The 21,204-nt window shown below is 46.9% G+C and overlaps 1 protein-coding gene across 1 annotated transcript in view; it reads right to left on the bottom strand.

Moving 5' to 3' along the window:
- Positions 1–19,466, bottom strand: part of HYDIN (HYDIN axonemal central pair apparatus protein) — a 99,034-nt gene extending 79,568 nt beyond the window's left edge. The window contains exons 1-5 of the mRNA XM_044270701.1: positions 19,443–19,466; positions 6,041–6,138; positions 2,138–2,269; positions 1,735–1,854; positions 1,413–1,547 (exon numbers count right to left, since the gene is read on the bottom strand). Coding sequence (XP_044126636.1) covers positions 1,413–1,547; positions 1,735–1,854; positions 2,138–2,269; positions 6,041–6,118 — 465 coding nt within the window. The 5' untranslated portion in view covers positions 6,119–6,138; positions 19,443–19,466. The remainder of the gene's footprint in view (positions 1–1,412; positions 1,548–1,734; positions 1,855–2,137; positions 2,270–6,040; positions 6,139–19,442) is intronic.
- Between the last annotated feature and the right edge of the window lie 1,738 nt (positions 19,467–21,204).

Here is a 21,204-nt window from a genome sequence, read left to right as displayed (position 1 = left end):
CTCAATGCACACGATGCGGATTTTTCCGCGCGCGGATTTTGACCTGCGTGCGGATTTTAAAATCCGCGACATGTCAATTAATTTTTTTTTTCCTGTCCGGATATCTTGCGGATTTTCTCCATTCACTTCAATGGAGAGGCTAAAATCCGGATGGTACACGCACACAGTGCGGATTTTGATGCGGATCCGCATCAAAATCCGCATGTATGTAATAGGAAGGGGAATCAGCCACCATTTTGTGTCTGTTCATTGCAGCAAGAGAAGGAAGCAATATACTACATATAGTATATGGAGACGCAATATACGTCTCCGTATACTAGAATGTACTGTCGGATTTGAGAATTACTGTACGTTGAAATCGCGATGCGATTAATTTAACACAAAATAATCGCATGGCGATTTCAACTTAGTACTGCTATATTCCATATTCGCCGAATATGGAATATAGCAGTACTAATGGAGCGTCCCCATCACCATGGGAACGTCTCCATATACTAGAATGTACTGTCGGATTTGAAACGTTGAAATCGCGATGCGATTAATATAACACGAAATAATCGCATGGCGATTTCTACTTAGCACTGCTATATTCCATAGTAGGCTAGAATTAACAAATATGGAACATAACAGTGCTTAAGTTGAAATCGCCATGCGATTATTTTGTGTTAAATTAATCGCATCACGATTTCAACGTACATTAATTCTCAAATCCGATTCTCAAATGATGTCACAGGAAATGATGTTAAAAAAGGGTGTATTTTTGTTCTAGAGAGATGTTGAAAAAATCCGCATGCAAATCCGCATGCAAATCCGCATGCAAATCCGCATGCAAATCCGCACCAATTAATGCGGATTGACCGCACGGATTTGCCTGTGAACACCTGCGGATTTCAGTGCGGATTCTCCGCACATGAATCCTGAACGTGTGCATGTACCCTTAAGGGGTATTCAGGGACAGGCCATCAATATCTGTTTGGGAGGGTCCGACACCCCCACCCATCAGATCCATTCATTGTACAGTGTTCGGAGCTGGTAACTGCAGTGCTGAAGTGGATAGCAGCATGGCTGCAGTTACCAGCGTCGTCCACACCACGATGGATGGAGCCGTCTAGTTCTGGTGCGGACTTTGGGAGTTACAAGGCTCACCAGCAGGGGTGCGGGGTGTCGGACCCCTGCCAACCTGATATTGATGGCTATCTCTGTAACCCTGCAATACTATTCATCAGCACCCCTTTAAGGACTGCACGCAGGATGGGTCATTCACTAGTCCCGATGGTTCACGTGGCCGTTCATTCCCAGTATTGCGTTTAGGGAGATGCCCCGCACTAAGGCTATGTCCGCAACCTCGTCAGTACTGACTTCGAGGGCACCAGAGAGTACCACCAGGAAGTAACGGGCGGGGGAGACATTACCTTATTCTCCTCAGGGGTGAAGAGGATGCGGAATGTGGATGGCATGCCCGGAGCCACCTTGTGACACACGTCGTTGGGGCTGACAATCCGAAAGTAGGGTGAACTCTCCTGAGTGACTTTTACCAGTCGAGGAACCTGAAAGAGTTAAAAAGCAATAGGGGGGACTTGTCAAAACTGATAGAGGAACGCCGGCGTAGTTGCCCATAGCAACCAATCAGACTGCACCTTTCCAAAGATGCTCGGCAGAATCTGATTGGTTACTACGGGCGTTTTGATATCAGACGGGCAGTAACGGGCGCGGGCAGCCGGAGCCTGAACTCACCTGGTCGTTGTTCCTTAAGACGAGCGGTACCTCATACGTCTCGCAGGGGGTGTAGTTCTGGAACACAATTTCCGATGGGAAAGGCTGGAAGAGGGCCTGCTCTACGTCCACTGAGGAGAACTACAAGAAACAGCAAGGATAAGGGCAGAAGTCGCCATCACATGTGCTCAGGGCCTCAGTAAACGCTGCCCTGACGACCGCAACAAATCCACCAACAACCGCATTGAATCAATCTGCACCGAGGGTTTATACTGAGATAAGCGGCGTCACGTGTCTGCTGGCCACTAGTCTCCATAATAAGGAGGCAGTTTGCTATGTGAGCCGAGCTCAGATACGCAGCACCTGCTGCCCCAGCAGACGGGCGACCCTGAAGTTGGTGATCGCACCAGAGGACCGTACGCACCTTCTGATGGGTGGTCTCACTCATATCCAGCATCTGGACGATCCGAGGAGGATGCATCTCTCTAGTGCTGGCCAGTCGCTGCTCTGTTGTGAAGGACATCTCCCGTAGAAATGCGGATGGGGTCAGGGTCATCTATCAGGACGACAAGAAGGCCACATTAACATACACTGACCGCCCCGTGCACTAGACCTGAGGCACTCCAGAGGTCATGCCCCAAGACCCAAATATCTTGGAATATTGTTCTCAAGAGCTTAAAGGGGTATCCCCATCTAAGACAATGGGGGCATATTGCTAGGATATGCCCCCATTATCTGATAGGCGCGGGTCCCACACCTATGCCGAGAACGGAGCAGGGAAGGTGGTGGCCGGAGGACCCTGGGTTTTCCCGGGTCCAGCCACCACCAAGCGATCGTACTGAATTGGAGCGCTCCGCAGCTTGAGCAGCCACCGCTCCTATTCATTTCTATGGGGCTGACGAAAATAGTCGAGACATCGCTCCGCTATTTTTGGCGGTCCCATATAAATGAATGGAGGGTGGCTGCGCATGCGCAGTGTGTCCTTCACAACTTTCAGGGCTCGGTTCTCGGTGGGACCTGCATCTATCAGACAAAGGGGGCATATCCGAGCGACAAGTAGTCCATACATCGCCTCATGGATTCTCCCAAAGTCCCTCACCAAAATAAAACCATCAGCGACCACATTATTCTGGCAGCCAGAAGGACTAGCGCAAGGTCATGGAAATGTCCTGAAGTCCCGAAAACAATGGTCAGTCGTTTTGCACACAGCGGTAAGGGCTGTATTACACCCAGCGATAGTCAGGCAGTGAGTGTTAGCATTAGTGATCATACTGTGGAGGAGATCACAGCAAGTAAATGTGTCTCCTCCACTGACGAGCAGGAGATTGTCAGGAAGGAACGCTTCTGTTTGGGGACAAGCGATGGCATTAGTGATCACTGCTCTCTAAACTGTGGAGGAGATCGCTGCATGTAAATGGGTCTCCTCCACTGAAGAGCAGGAGATTGTCAGGAAGGAACGCTTCTGTTTGGGGACAAGCGATGGCATTAGTGATCACTGCTCCCTATACTGTGGAGGAGATCGCTGCATGTAAATGTGTCTCCTCCACTGAAGAGCAGGAGATTGTCAGGAAGGAACGCTTCTGTTTGGGGACAAGCGATGGCATTAGTGATCACTGCTCTCTAAACTGTGGAGGAGATCGCTGCATGTAAATGGGTCTCCTCCACTGAAGAGCAGGAGATTGTCAGGAAGGAACGCTTCTGTTTGGGGACAAGCGATGGCATTAGTGATCACTGCTCCCTATACTGTGGAGGAGATCGCTGCATGTAAATGTGTCTCCTCCACTTAAGAGCAGGAGATTGTCAGGAAGAAACCCTTCTGTTTGGGGACGAGCGATGGCATTAGTGATCACTGCTCCCTATACTGTGGAGGAGATCGCTGCATGTAAATGTGTCTCCTCCACTGAAGAGCCAGCACCTCATCTGCAGACAGCTGTTTCAGGGTGAAAGTCAGAACTCTCTGCTCTGCATTGATGAGCGGCAATCACCCCGGAAACAGCTGTCTGCGGATGAGATACTGGCTTATTTTATATCCGAGTCATGTCTCAAGGCTTTTTTAAAGGGTCAAACACTGACTTATAGGACAGCCGCCTTACATCTGGTGGCCTCAGAGGCGGAGCTTGCTGAGAGCTCATTTGCATCCCTTTATTTAGAAAAAAAACACGAAACACTGATCTCCCTGGAACTTGAAAATCTTCATAAAACACCCTCATCTGATACCCTCACCCCAAAGACTCAATATTATCTCCGGTTTATACAGTCTGACCTCTATACTGTCTCTGTATTAATACTTCAGGGGTATATTGTAGGGTTTATACAGTCTGTTCTCTATACTGTCTCTGTATTAATACTTCAGGGGTATATATGTAGGGTTTATACGGTCTGACCTCTATACTGTCTCTGTATTAATACTTCAGGGGTATATTGTAGGGTTTATACAGTCTGACCTCTATACCGTTTCTGTATTAATACTTCAGGGGTATATTGTAGGTTTTTTTCAGTCTGACCTCTATACTGTCTCTGTATTAATACTTCAGGGGTATAGTGTATGGTTTATACAGTCTGACCTCTATACCGTTTCTGTATTAATACTTCAGGGGTATAGTGTAGGGTTTATACAGTCTGACCTCTATACTGTCTCTGTATTAATACTTCAGGGGTATATTGTAGGGTTTATACAGTCTGATCTCTATACTGTCTCTGTATTAATACTTCATCCCATACCCCCAGATATAGGGCAGCAGTGCAGGGTGGAGCCGGTCCCGTACCCCCTGATATAGGGCAGCGGTGCAGGGTGGAGCCGGTCCCGTACCCCCTGATATAGGGCAGCAGTGCAGGGTGGAGCCGGTCCCATACCCCCTGATATAGGGCAGCAGTGCAGGGTGGAGCCGGTCCCGTACCCCCTGATATAGGGCAGCAGAGCAGGGTGGAGCCAGTTCCGTACCCCCTGATATAGGGCAGCAGTGCAGGGTGGAGCCGGTCTTGTACCTCCTGATATCAGTAGTGAGGGTGGAGCCAGTCCCGTACCCCCTGATATAGGGCAGCAGTGCAGGGTGGAGCCGGTCCCGTACACCCTGATATAGGGCAGCAGTGCAGGGTGGAGCCAGTCCCGTACACCCTGATATAGGGCAGCAGTGCAGGGTGGAGCCGGTCCCGTACACCTGACATAGGGCAGCAGTGCAGGGTGGAGCAGGTCCCGTACACCCTGATATAGGGCAGCGGTGCAGGGTGGAGCCGGTCCCATACCCCCTGATATAGGGCAGCAGTGCAGCGTGGAGCCGGTCCCGTACCCACCGATATAGGGCAGCAGTGCAGCGTGGAGCCAGTCCCGTACCCCCTGATATAGGGCAGCAGTGCAGCGTGGAGCCAGTCCCGTACCCCCTGATATAGGGCAGCAGTGCAGGGTGAAGCCGGTCCCGTACACCCTGATATCAGCAGTGCAGGGTGGAGCCGGTCCCGTACACCCTGATATCAGTAGTGAGGGTAGAGCCGGTCCCGTACCCCCTGATATAGGGCAGCAGTGCAGGGTGGAGCCGGTCCCGGACCCCCTGATATAGGGCAGCAGTGCAGGGTGGAGCCGGTCCCGTACCCCCTAATATAGGGCAGCAGTGCAGGGTGGAGCCGGTCCCGTACACCCTGATATCAGTAGTGAGGGTAGAGCTGGTCCCGTACCCCCTGATATAGGGCAGCAGTGCAGGGTGGAGCCGGTCCCATACCCCCTGATATAGGGCAGCAGTGCAGGGTGGAGCCGGTCCCGGACCCCCTGATATAGGGCAGCAGTGCAGGGTGGAGCCGGTCCCGTACCCCCTGATATAGGGCAGCAGTGCAGGGTGGAGCCGGTCCCGGACCCCCTGATATAGGGCAGCAGTGCAGGGTGGAGCCGGTCCCGTACCCCCTAATATAGGGCAGCAGTGCAGGGTGGAGCCGGTCCCGTACACCCCGATATCAGTAGTGAGGGTAGAGCCGGTCCCGGACCCCCTGATATAGGGCAGCAGTGCAGGGTGGAGCCAGTCCCGTACCCCCTGATATAGGGCAGCAGTGCAGCGTGCAGCCAGTCCCGTACCCCCTGATATAGGGCAGCAGTGCAGGGTGGAGCCGGTCCCGTACACCCTGATATCAGTAGTGAGGGTAGAGCCGGTCCCGGACCCCCTGATATAGGGCAGCGGCGCGGTCCGGCTTCTGGTCAGGGCCCAGTATTATTCCTGAACAGCTGTCTGACTTGATTTGTTTGTGGCCGGGATAATCCCCGGGTTCAGTCGTTGACATCTGTCTGACTAAGCCGCGCAATGACGGATCAAAAAAACGACCCAATTTATGGAGCTCTCATTACCGTGAGGGCGGCCTCTTCACGTCGGCTCAGCTTGGGGTTGCGTGGAGCATGGACTTTACTCTGGACACTGCTCGGCATGGCTGAGGGGCTGAGTACATCTGTGGAGAGAGGAGAGAGACGTGAATTCCCCACACATGCATTCTGCGCTGGCTGAGCATGCACTCAGGGCCGTGAATAAACGTATTGCTGTCCCTTCCAGATTCCTGCAAGTTTGGCTCGTTTGTCACATGTGAATCTCTCCAATCGAGGAACCACAGGACACAGCTGTGAAGGATCCTCCCATTTATATCACCCATGTGAAGTAGTAAGTGCCCCCCTAACTGCACCCCTAACCCCTCGGTGGTAACAATCAGACGCTGACGAGTCTTTTTCATCGCTGTATTTTGGCGCACTCCTCTCCGCTGAATGGTATTAATTCAGCCACATTGAGGGGTTTACAGAAACATCGGCCCTTTCAAGGTCTCCATGGGGTTCAGGTCAGGACTTGGACGTTCCAGAACCTTTGTTTCCTTAGAAACCTTCAGAAGTGTGTGCTCTAGGTCATCATCCTGCTCTAGAACCCAACTGTGCTGGAGTTTTAGGTCAAGAACCAATGGGCGGACATTCTCCTCCAGGATCTTCTGGTGGAGCAGAACTCATGGTTCTATCAATGAGGACAAGTGGTGGAGCTCTTGACCCAGACACCACACGACCACCGCCGTGTCTGACCTCTGTATGATGTCCTCATGGAGGATGAGCCGGGTGTAACAGGAGACTCCACACCCCACAGAACAGCCTCCAGGATGGTTTTTGGACTTTTTGAGCCTTCATCTTTTTACTGGACAGAGGTGGTTTGCGCCATTTTTGCCTGGTGTCTATCTTCTTCTGGAACTGATCTCAGCTGAGGCCAGTGAAGCCAGAGGTCTATAGATGCTAACAGATAATGGGAGTTATACTGGTATGCCCAACAAGCAGCATATAATGGTTAGTAATGATGGGAGTTATACTGGTATGGCCAACATAGGATGTCCTGACATGGAGATAGTCCTGTGTATTTCGCCTCCGTCCCTGCTCATGATTTGACCAATTACAAAAAGGAAAACTTTAAATCACTAGTGTTGAACCAGCCGGATAACTACAACTCCCAGCATGTCCTGACAGCAGCAAGATAAAGACCACTGCCTTCCACAATATGGATCTCGTTGACTGCTTGAGATCAGTCCTTGTACAGCTTTCCTATGATGTCTTCTCATTCCCTCTCATTATATCTAGCCGCCCTATAGGCTGCACTACAAGTCCGAGCAGGCCATGGGGGACCGGCAGTCCTGTAATCCCCGGCTCACGTCCTCCGGCTCGGTGCAGGGCTGTTTATCCATCGAGCAGATTACAGCTGTCAGGGGGATTAGTGCTGACCGGACGCCCAGAATATGGGTTATGTCTACAGCAATATGAATGGTGCGAAGGGACGGCCACCAAGATTTGGCCAGAAAATGATGTTTGTTTTATAAGCAAATTAGACAGAAAGGGGGAGATTTATCAAACTGGAGTAAAGGTAAACTGGTTTAGTTGCCCATAGCAACCATTCAGATTTAACTTTTTTTATTTTCAGAGCTCCTATGGAAAATGAAAGGTGGAAACCAGTTTACCTTTACACCAGTCTGATAAACTCCGCCTCTTCAATGCAATGAGTCCTTTTCATTGCTGTATTTTGGCGCACTTAATTCAGCCTGTACTGATCCTGAGTTACAGCCTGTATTATACTCCAGAGCTGCACTCACTATTCTGCTGGTGCAGTCACTGGGTACATACATTACTTATCCTGGACTGATCCTGAGTTACATCCTGTATTATACTCCAGAGCTGCACTCACTATTCTGCTGGTGCAGTCACTGTGCACATACATTACTTATCCTGTCCTGATCCTGAGTTACATCCTGTATTATACTCCAGAGCTGCACTCACTATTCTGCTGGTGCAGTCACTGTGTACATACATTACTTATCCTGTACTGATCCTGAGTTACATCCTGTATTATACTCCAGAGCTGCACTCACTATTCTGCTGGTGCAGTCACTGTGTACATACATTACTTATCCTGTACTGATCCTGAGTTACATCCTGTATTATACTCCAGAGCTGCACTCACTATTCTGCTGGTGCAGTCACTGTGTACATACATTACTTATCCTGTACTGATCCTGAGTTACATCCTGTATTATACTCCAGTGCTGCACTCACTATTCTGCTGGTGCAGTCACTGTGTACATACATTACTTGTCCTGTACTGATCCTCAGTTACATCCTGTATTATACTCCAGAGCTGCACTCACTATTCTGCTGGTGCAGTCACTGTGTACATACATTACTTATCCTGTACTGATCCTGAGTTACATCCTGTATTATACTCCAGAGCTGCACTCACTATTCTGCTGGTGCAGTCACTGTGCACATACATTACTTATCCTGTCCTGATCCTGAGTTACATCCTGTATTATACTCCAGAGCTGCACTCACTATTCTGCTGGTGCAGTCACTGTGTACATACATTACTTATCCTGTACTGATCCTGAGTTACATCCTGTATTATACTCCAGAGCTGCACTCACTATTCTGCTGGTGGAGTCACTGTGTACATACATTACATTACTTATCCTGTCCTGATCCTGAGTTACATCCTGTATTATACTCCAGAGCTGCACTCACTATTCTGCTGGTGCAGTCACTGTGCACATACATTACTTATCCTGTCCTGATCCTGAGTTACATCCTGTATTATACTCCAGAGCTGCACTCACTATTCTGCTGGTGCAGTCACTGTGTACATACATTACTTATCCTGTACTGATCCTGAGTTACATCCTGTATTATACTCCAGAGCTGCACTCACTATTCTGCTGGTGCAGTCACTGTGCACATACATTACTTACCCTGCACTGATCCTGAGTTACATCCTGTATTATACTCCAGAGCTGCACTCACTATTCTGCTGGTGCAGTCACTGGGTACATACATTACTTATCCTGGACTGATCCTGAGTTACATCCTGTATTATACTCCAGAGCTGCACTCACTATTCTGCTGGTGCAGTCACTGTGCACATACATTACTTATCCTGTCCTGATCCTGAGTTACATCCTGTATTATACTCCAGAGCTGCACTCACTATTCTGCTGGTGCAGTCACTGTGTACATACATTACTTATCCTGTACTGATCCTGAGTTACATCCTGTATTATACTCCAGAGCTGCACTCACTATTCTGCTGGTGCAGTCACTGTGTACATACATTACTTATCCTGTACTGATCCTGAGTTACATCCTGTATTATACTCCAGAGCTGCACTCACTATTCTGCTGGTGCAGTCACTGTGTACATACATTACTTATCCTGTACTGATCCTGAGTTACATCCTGTATTATACTCCAGAGCTGCACTCACTATTCTGCTGGTGCAGTCACTGTGTACATACATTACTTGTCCTGTACTGATCCTCAGTTACATCCTGTATTATACTCCAGAGCTGCACTCACTATTCTGCTGGTGCAGTCACTGTGTACATACATTACTTATCCTGTACTGATCCTGAGTTACATCCTGTATTATACTCCAGAGCTGCACTCACTATTCTGCTGGTGCAGTCACTGTGCACATACATTACTTATCCTGTCCTGATCCTGAGTTACATCCTGTATTATACTCCAGAGCTGCACTCACTATTCTGCTGGTGCAGTCACTGTGTACATACATTACTTATCCTGTACTGATCCTGAGTTACATCCTGTATTATACTCCAGAGCTGCACTCACTATTCTGCTGGTGGAGTCACTGTGTACATACATTACATTACTTATCCTGTCCTGATCCTGAGTTACATCCTGTATTATACTCCAGAGCTGCACTCACTATTCTGCTGGTGCAGTCACTGTGCACATACATTACTTATCCTGTCCTGATCCTGAGTTACATCCTGTATTATACTCCAGAGCTGCACTCACTATTCTGCTGGTGCAGTCACTGTGTACATACATTACTTATCCTGTACTGATCCTGAGTTACATCCTGTATTATACTCCAGAGCTGCACTCACTATTCTGCTGGTGCAGTCACTGTGCACATACATTACTTACCCTGTCACTGATCCTGAGTTACATCCTGTATTATACTCCAGAGCTGCACTCACTATTCTGCTGGTGCAGTCACTGTGTACATACATTACTTATCCTGTACTGATCCTGAGTTACATCCTGTATTATACTCCAGAGCTGCACTCACTATTCTGCTGGTGCAGTCACTGTGTACATACATTACTTATCCTGTACTGATCCTGAGTTACATCCTGTATTATACTCCAGAGCTGCACTCACTATTCTGCTGGTGGAGTCACTGTGTACATACATTACTTATCCTGTACTGATCCTGAGTTACATCCTGTATTATACTCCAGAGCTGCACTCACTATTCTGCTGGTGCAGTCACTGTGTACATACATTACTTATCCTGTCCTGATCCTGAGTTACATCCTGTATTATACTCCAGAGCTGCACTCACTATTCTGCTGGTGCAGTCACTGTGTACATACATTACTTATCCTGTACTGATCCTGAGTTACATCCTGTATTATACTCCAGAGCTGCACTCACTATTCTGCTGGTGCAGTCACTGTGTACATACATTACTTATCCTGTCCTGATCCTGAGTTACATCCTGTATTATACTCCAGAGCTGCACTCACTATTCTGCTGGTGCAGTCACTGTGTACATACATTACTTATCCTGTACTGATCCTGAGTTACATCCTGTATTATACTCCAGAGCTGCACTCACTATTCTGCTGGTGCAGTCACTGTGTACATACATTACTTATCCTGTCCTGATCCTGAGTTACATCCTGTATTATACTCCAGAGCTGCACTCACTATTCTGCTGGTGCAGTCACTGTGTACATACATTACTTATCCTGTACTGATCCTGAGTTACATCCTGTATTATACTCCAGAGCTGCACTCACTATTCTGCTGGTGCAGTCACTGTGTACATACATTACTTATCCTGTACTGATCCTGAGTTACATCCTGTATTATACTCCAGAGCTGCACTCACTATTCTGCTGGTGCAGTCACTCTGTACATACATTACTTATCCTGCACTGATCCTGAGTTACATCCTGTATTATACTCCAGAGCTGCACTCACTATTCTGCTGGTGCAGTCACTGTGCACATACATTACTTATCCTGTACTGATCCTGAGTTACATCCTGTATTATACTCCAGAGCTGCACTCACTATTCTGCTGGTGCAGTCGCTGTGTACATACATTACTTATCCTGTACTGATCCTGAGTTACATCCTGTATTATACTCCAGAGCAGCACTCACTATTCTGCTGGTGCAGTCACTGTGTACATACATTACTTATCCTGTACTGATCCTGAGTTACATCCTGTATTATACTCCAGAGCTGCACTCACTATTCTGCTGGTGCAGTCACTGTGTTACATACATTACTTATCCTGTATTATACTCCAGAGCTGCACTCACTATTCTGCTGGTGCAGTCACTGTGTACATACATTACTTATCCTGTACTGATCCTGAGTTACATCCTGTATTATACTCCAGAGCTGCACTCACTATTCTGCTGGTGCAGTCACTGTGCACATACATTACTTATCCTGTCCTGATCCTGAGTTACATCCTGTATTATACTCCAGAGCTGCACTCACTATTCTGCTGGTGCAGTCACTGTGTACATACATTACTTATCCTGTACTGATCCTGAGTTACATCCTGTATTATACTCCAGAGCTGCACTCACTATTCTGCTGGTGCAGTCACTGTGTACATACATTACTTATCCTGTACTGATCCTGAGTTACATCCTGTATTATACTCCAGAGCTGCACTCACTATTCTGCTGGTGCAGTCACTGTGTACATACATTACTTATCCTGTACTGATCCTGAGTTACATCCTGTATTATACTCCAGATGCTGCACTCACTATTCTGCTGGTGCAGTCACTGTGTACATACATTACTTATCCTGTACTGATCCTGAGTTACATCCTGTATTATACTCCAGAGCTGCACTCACTATTCTGCTGGTGCAGTCACTGTGTACATACATTACTTATCCTGTACTGATCCTGAGTTACATCCTGTATTATACTCCAGAGCTGCACTCACTATTCTGCTGGTGCAGTCACTGTGTACATACATTACTTATCCTGTACTGATCCTGAGTTACATCCTGTATTATACTCCAGAGCTGCACTCACTATTCTGCTGGTGCAGTCACTGTGTACATACATTACTTATCCTGTACTGATCCTGAGTTACATCCTGTATTATACTCCAGAGCTGCACTCACTATTCTGCTGGTGCAGTCACTGTGTACATACATTACTTATCCTGTACTGATCCTGAGTTACATCCTGTATTATACTCCAGAGCTGCACTCACTATTCTGCTGGTGCAGTCACTGTGCACATACATTACTTATCCTGTCCTGATCCTGAGTTACATCCTGTATTATACTCCAGAGCTGCACTCACTATTCTGCTGGTGCAGTCACTGTGTACATACATTACTTATCCTGTACTGATCCTGAGTTACATCCTGTATTATACTCCAGAGCTGCACTCACTATTCTGCTGGTGCAGTCACTGTGTACATACATTACTTATCCTGTACTGATCCTGAGTTACATCCTGTATTATACTCCAGAGCTGCACTCACTATTCTGCTGGTGCAGTCACTGTGCACATACATTACTTATCCTGTACTGATCCTGAGTTACATCCTGTATTATACTCCAGAGCTGCACTCACTATTCTGCTGGTGCAGTCACTGTGTACATACATTACTTATCCTGGACTGATCCTGAGTTACATCCTGTATTATACTCCAGAGCTGCACTCACTATTCTGCTGGTGCAGTCACTGTGTACATACATTACTTATCCTGTCCTGATCCTGAGTTACATCCTGTATTATACTCCAGAGCTGCACTCACTATTCTGCTGGTGCAGTCACTGTGTACATACATTACTTATCCTGTACTGATCCTGAGTTACATCCTGTATTATACTCCAGAGCTGCACTCACTATTCTGCTGGTGCAGTCACTGTGTACATACATTACTTATCCTGTACTGATCCTGAGTTACATCCTGTATTATACTCCAGAGCTGCACTCACTATTCTGCTGGTGCAGTCACTGTGTACATACATTACTTATCCTGTACTGATCCTGAGTTACATCCTGTATTATACTCCAGAGCTGCACTCACTATTCTGCTGGTGCAGTCACTGTGTACATACATTACTTATCCTGTACTGATCCTGAGTTACATCCTGTATTATACTCCAGAGCTGCACTCACTATTCTGCTGGTGCAGTCACTGTGTACATACATTACTTATCCTGTACTGATCCTGAGTTACATCCTGTATTATACTCCAGAGCTGCACTCACTATTCTGCTGGTGCAGTCACTGTGCACATACATTACTTATCCTGTCCTGATCCTGAGTTACATCCTGTATTATACTCCAGAGCTGCACTCACTATTCTGCTGGTGCAGTCACTGTGTACATACATTACTTATCCTGTACTGATCCTGAGTTACATCCTGTATTATACTCCAGAGCTGCACTCACTATTCTGCTGGTGCAGTCACTGTGTACATACATTACTTATCCTGTCCTGATCCTGAGTTACATCCTGTATTATACTCCAGAGCTGCACTCACTATTCTGCTGGTGCAGTCACTGTGCACATACATTACTTATCCTGTCCTGATCCTGAGTTACATCCTGTATTATACTCCAGAGCTGCACTCACTATTCTGCTGGTGCAGTCACTGTGTACATACATTACTTATCCTGTACTGATCCTGAGTTACATCCTGTATTATACTCCAGAGCTGCACTCACTATTCTGCTGGTGCAGTCACTGTGTACATACATTACTTATCCTGTACTGATCCTGAGTTACATCCTGTATTATACTCCAGAGCTGCACTCACTATTCTGCTGGTGCAGTCACTGTGTACATACATTACTTATCCTGTACTGATCCTGAGTTACATCCTGTATTATACTCCAGAGCTGCACTCACTATTCTGCTGGTGCAGTCACTGTGTACATACATTACTTATCCTGTACTGATCCTGAGTTACATCCTGTATTATACTCCAGAGCTGCACTCACTATTCTGCTGGTGGCAGTCACTGTGTACATACATTACTTATCCTGTACTGATCCTGAGTTACATCCTGTATTATACTCCAGAGCTGCACTCACTATTCTGCTGGTGCAGTCACTGTGTACATACATTACTTATCCTGTCCTGATCCTGAGTTACATCCTGTATTATACTCCAGAGCTGCACTCACTATTCTGCTGGTGCAGTCACTGTGTACATACATTACTTATCCTGTCCTGATCCTGAGTTACATCCTGTATTATACTCCAGAGCTGCACTCACTATTCTGCTGGTGCAGTCACTGTGTACATACATTACTTATCCTGTACTGATCCTGAGTTACATCCTGTATTATACTCCAGAGCTGCACTCACTATTCTGCTGGTGCAGTCACTGTGTACATACATTACTTATCCTGTCCTGATCCTGAGTTACATCCTGTATTATACTCCAGAGCTGCACTCACTATTCTGCTGGTGCAGTCACTGTGTACATACATTACTTATCCTGTACTGATCCTGAGTTACATCCTGTATTATACTCCAGAGCTGCACTCACTATTCTGCTGGTGCAGTCACTGTGTACATACATTACTTATCCTGTACTGATCCTGAGTTACATCCTGTATTATACTCCAGAGCTGCACTCACTATTCTGCTGGTGCAGTCACTGTGTACATACATTACTTATCCTGTACTGATCCTGAGTTACATCCTGTATTATACTCCAGAGCTGCACTCACTATTCTGCTGGTGCAGTCACTGTGCACATACATTACTTATCCTGTACTGATCCTGAGTTACATCCTGTATTATACTCCAGAGCTGCACTCACTATTCTGCTGGTGCAGTCGCTGTGTACATACATTACTTATCCTGTACTGATCCTGAGTTACATCCTGTATTATACTCCAGAGCAGCACTCACTATTCTGCTGGTGCAGTCACTGTGTACATACATTACTTATCCTGTACTGATCCTGAGTTACATCCTGTATTATACTCCAGAGCTGCACTCACTATTCTGCTGGTGCAGTCACTGTGTTACATACATTACTTATCCTGTATTATACTCCAGAGCTGCACTCACTATTCTGCTGGTGCAGTCACTGTGTACATACATTACTTATCCTGTACTGATCCTGAGTTACATCCTGTATTATACTCCAGAGCTGCACTCACTATTCTGCTGGTGCAGTCACTGTGTATATACATTACTTATCCTGTACTGATCCTGAGTTACATCCTGTATTATACTCCAGAGCTGCACTCACTATTCTGCTGGTGCAGTCACTGTGTTACATACATTACTTATCCTGTATTATACTCCAGAGCTGCACTCACTATTCTGCTGGTGCAGTCACTGTGTACATACATTACTTATCCTGTACTGATCCTGAGTTACATCCTGTATTATACTCCAGAGCTGCACTCACTATTCTGCTGGTGCAGTCACTGTGTATATACATTACTTATCCTGTACTGATCCTGAGTTACATCCTGTATTATACTCCAGAGCTGCACTCACTATTCTGCTGGTGCAGTCACTGTGTACATACATTACTTATCCTGTACTGATCCTGAGTTACATCCTGCATTATACTCCAGAGCTGCACTCACTATTCTGCTGGTGCAGTCACTGTGTTACATACATTACTTATCCTGTATTATACTCCAGAGCTGCACTTATAGACTGTATAATGGGGTTCGGATAGCGTCCACTAGCTGGTGCTCCATTGCAGCAGATATAACATTACATAACAGGACAGCAATGCTCAGTGAAAGCCTCGGATAGAAGAGACATCACATAAGCTGTCATGCATATCTGAATGGGTAAGTGCTCCGTGACCTACATGTCGGCATCTGCAGTCACTTCCATTAATAAGGGGGCTCTGCTTCACACGAAAAATCTGACTTTCGTTCAAATACAGGCAGTGCGGGAGTCTGCTGTACTAAAATGTATATATATATTACATGTGTGATATTACACTGTGCGGTGTCCGTATTACATGTGTGATATTACACTGTGCGGTGTCCGTATTACATGTGTGATATTACACTGTGCGGCCTCTGTATTACATGTGTGATATTACACTGTGCGGCCTCTGTATTACATGTGTGATATTACACTGTGCAGCATCTGTATTACATGTGTGATATTACACTGTGCGGCCTCTGTATTACATGTGTGATATTACACTGTGTGGTGTCCGTATTACATGTGTGATATTACACTGTGCGGCCTCTGTATTACATGTGTGATATTACACTGTGCGGCGTCTGTATTACATGTGTGATATTACACTGTGCGGCCTCCGTATTACATGTGTGATATTACACTGTGCGGCCTCCGTATTACATGTGTGATATTACACTGTGCGGCCTCTGTATTACATGTGTGATATTACACTGTGCGGTGTCCGTATTACATGTGTGATATTACACTGTGCGGTCTCTGTATTACATGTGTGATATTACACTGTGCGGCGTCCGTATTACATGTGTGATATTACACTGTGCGGCGTCCGTATTACATGTGTGATATTACACTGTGCGGCGTCTGTATTACATGTGTGATATTACACTGTGCGGCGTCTGTATTACATGTGTGATATTACACTGTGCGGCGTCCGTATTACATGTGTGATATTACACTGTGCGGCCTCCGTATTACATGTGTGATATTACACTGTGCGGCCTCCGTATTACATGTGTGATATTACACTGTGCGGCGTCTGTATTATATGTGTGATATTACACTGTGCGGCCTCTGTATTATATGTGTGATATTACACTGTGCGGCCTCTGTATTACATGTGTGATATTACACTGTGCGGCCTCTGTATTACATGTGTGATATTACACTGTGCGGCCTCTGTATTACATGTGTGATATTACACTGTGCGGCCTCTGTATTACATGTGTGATATTACACTGTGCGGCCTCTGTATTACATGTGTGATATTACACTGTGCGGCCTCTGTATTACATGTGTGATATTACACTGTGCGGCCTCTGTATTACATGTGTGATATTACACTGTGCGGCGTCCGTATTACATGTGTGATATTACACTGTGCGGCGTCCGTATTACATGTGTGATATTACACTGTGCGGCGTCCGTATTACATGTGTGATATTACACTGTGCGGCGTCCGTATTACATGTGTGATATTACACTGTGCGGCGTCTGTATTACATGTGTGATATTACACTGTGCGGCGTCCGTATTACATGTGTGATATTACACTGTGCGGCGTCCGTATTACATGTGTGATATTACACTGTGCGGCGTCTGTATTACATGTGTGATATTACACTGTGCGGCCTCTGTATTACATGTGTGATATTACACTGTGCGGCGTCTGTATTACATGTGTGATATTACACTGTGCGGCCTCTGTATTACATGTGTGATATTACACTGTACGGTCTCTGTATTACATGTGTGATATTACACTGTGCGGCGTCTGTATTACATGTGTGATATTACACTGTGCGGTCTCTGTATTACATGTGTGATATTACACTGTGCGGCGTCTGTATTACATGTGTGATATTACACTGTGCGGCCTCTGTATTACATGTGTGATATTACACTGTGCGGCGTCTGTATTACATGTGTGATATTACACTGTGCGGCCTCCGTATTACATGTGTGATATTACACTGTGCGGCGTCCGTATTACATGTGTGATATTACACTGTGCGGCGTCCGTATTACATGTGTGATATTACTCTGTGCGGCCTCTGTATTACATGTGTGATATTACACTGTGCGGCGTCTGTATTACATGTGTGATATTACACTGTGCGGCGTCTGTATTACATGTGTGATATTACACTGTGCGGCGTCTGTATTACATGTGTGATATTACACTGTGCGGCCTCTGTATTACATGTGTGATATTACACTGTGCGGCCTCTGTATTACATGTGTGATATTACACTGTGCGGCCTCTGTATTACATGTGTGATATTACACTGTGCGGCGTCTGTATTACATGTGTGATATTACACTGTGCGGCCTCTGTATTACATGTGTGATATTACACTGTGCGGCGTCCGTATTACATGTGTGATATTACACTGTGCGGCCTCTGTATTACATGTGTGATATTACACTGTGCGGCCTCTGTATTACATGTGTGATATTACACTGTGTGGTGTCTGTATTACATGTGTGATATTACACTGTGCGGCCTCTGTATTACATGTGTGATATTACACTGTGCGGCCTCTGTATTACATGTGTGATATTACACTGTGCGGCCTCTGTATTACATGTGTGATATTACACTGTGCGGCCTCCGTATTATATGTGTGATATTACACTGTGCGGCGTCCGTATTACATGTGTGATATTACACTGTGCGGCCTATGTATTACATGTGTGATATTACACTGTGCGGTGTCCGTATTACATGTGTGATATTACACTGTGCGGCCTCTGTATTACATGTGTGATATTACACTGTGAGGCCTCTGTATTACATGTGTGATATTACACTGTGCGGCCTCTGTATTACATGTGTGATATTACACTGTGCGGCCTCTGTATTACATGTGTGATATTACACTGTGCGGCCTCTGTATTACATGTGTGATATTACACTGTGCGGCCTCTGTATTACATGTGTGATATTACACTGTGCGGCCTCTGTATTACATGTGTGATATTACACTGTGCGGCGTCCGTATTACATGTGTGATATTACACTGTGCGGCCTATGTATTACATGTATATTATGGGGGGTTTCTGTTTACATGTGACATTATGGGGGTCTCTGTATTACATGTGTGATATTACACTGTACGGTCTCTGTGTTACATGTTATATTATCGGGGGTCTCTGTATTACATGTGATATTATGGGGGTCTCTGTATTATATGTGTGATATTATGGGGGGGTCTCTGTATAACATTTGATATTATGGGAGTCTCTGTATAACATTTAATATTATGGGGGTCTCTGTATTACATGTGCTGTTATGGGGGGGTGTCTTTGTATTACATGTGCTGTTATGGGGGTCTCTGTATTACATGTGATATTATGGGGGGGGTGTCTTTGTATTACATGTGCTGTTATGGGGGTCTTTGTATTACATGTGCTGTTATGGGGGTCTTTGTATTACATGTGCTGTTATGGGGGTCTCTGTATTACACGTGTGATAGGACATGTTCCCGGCACAGGCTCCGGTACCGCTCCGTTTTGTACTCACCAGTTTCGGGATGCGCTCTCCTCACCGTTGCTCTCTGAGCCTGTGAGGCTGTTAGTTACTGTCGTCACCATAGCGACGAGCAGGGACCTGCCAACAAGCTGCGCCGTGATTGGCTGCTCTAGCGTCCCCTGTTTCTGTAGCTACCGGGCGTCTCACCCGCAGTGAGGTCCCAGCTCCGCAAATCACAGCGAACGAGCTCTCTGCTGCCAGATCCCACCGGGGCTCCCCTCAATACACTGATGTCCCCCCCCTATCCTCCATACATTCACGCCTCCTCCCCACATGCCCCCCATACACTAATACCCCTCTATGCCCCCCCCCCCCCCCGTACACTGATACTTCCTCTCGCCATGCCCTCCATACACTGATATTTTCTCCCTCATGCCCTTCATAAACTAATGCCCCCCCCCAATGCCCTCCATACACTGATGCTTCCTCCCCCCTCATGTCCTCCATACATTGATGCCCCCCCATGTCCTTCATACACTGATGCCCCCCCATGTCCTTCATACACTGATGCCCCCCTCCTCCCCCATGTCCTCCATACATTGACGCTTCCTCCCCTATGGCTTCCATACACTGATGCTTCCCCCCATGCCCTCCATACACTGATGCTTCCCCCCATGCCCTCCATACACTGATACTTCCTCCTATGCCCTCCATACACTGATGCTTCCCCTCCATACACTGATGCCCCCCATACACTGATGCTTCCTCCCCATGTCCTCCATACACTGATGCTTCCTCCCCATGCCCTCCATACACTGATGCTTCCCCCCCATGTCCTCCATACACTAATACCCCCCATACACTGATGTCCCCCCTCATACACTAATACTCCCCCCCCATGTCCTCCATACACTGATGCTTCCCCCCATGCCCTCCATACACTGATGCTTCCCCCCCATGTCCTCCATACACTAATACCCCCCATACACTGATGTCCCCCCTCATACACTAATACTCCCCCCCCATGTCCTCCATACACTGATGCTTCCCCCCATGCCCTCCATACACTGATACTTCCTCCTATGCCCTCCATACACTGATGCTTCCCCTCCCCATGCCCTCCATACACTGATGCCCCCCATACACTGATGCTTCCTCCCCATGTCCTCCATACACTGATACTCCCCCCCCCATACACTGATGCTTCCTCCCCATGTCCTCCATACACTGATGCTTCCTCCCCATGCCCTCCATACACTGATGCTTCCCCCCCATGTCCTCCATACACTAATACCCCCCATACACTGATGTCCCCCCTCATACACTAATACTCCCCCCTCCATGTCCTCCATACACTGATGTCCACCCTCCATACACTAATACTCCCCCCATGTCCTCCATACACTAATACTCCCCCCCCCCCCATGTCCTCCATACACTAATACTCCCCCCATGTCCTCCATACACTGATGTCCCCCCTCCATACACTAATACTCCCCCCATGTCCTCCATACACTAATACCCCCCATACACTGATGTCCCCCCTCATACACTGATGCTCCCCACCCCATACATTGATACTTCCCCCCCATACAATGATGTCCCCCCCATGTCCTCCATACACTAATACTCCCTCCCCCCATACACTGATGCTCCCCCCCATACATTGATACTTTCCCCCCATACATTGATACTCTCCCCCATACAATGATGTCCCCCCCCCATGTCCTCCATACACTAATACTCCCTCCCCCCATACATTGATACTTTCCCCCCATACCCTCCATACATCGATACTCCCCCCATACAATGA

This window comes from Bufo gargarizans, chromosome 10 (assembly GCF_014858855.1).
Source record: "Bufo gargarizans isolate SCDJY-AF-19 chromosome 10, ASM1485885v1, whole genome shotgun sequence".
NCBI lineage: Eukaryota > Metazoa > Chordata > Amphibia > Anura > Bufonidae > Bufo > Bufo gargarizans.
Note: the sequence above shows the minus strand (reverse complement) of the source record. Positions and strands in the feature narration are given on the sequence as shown.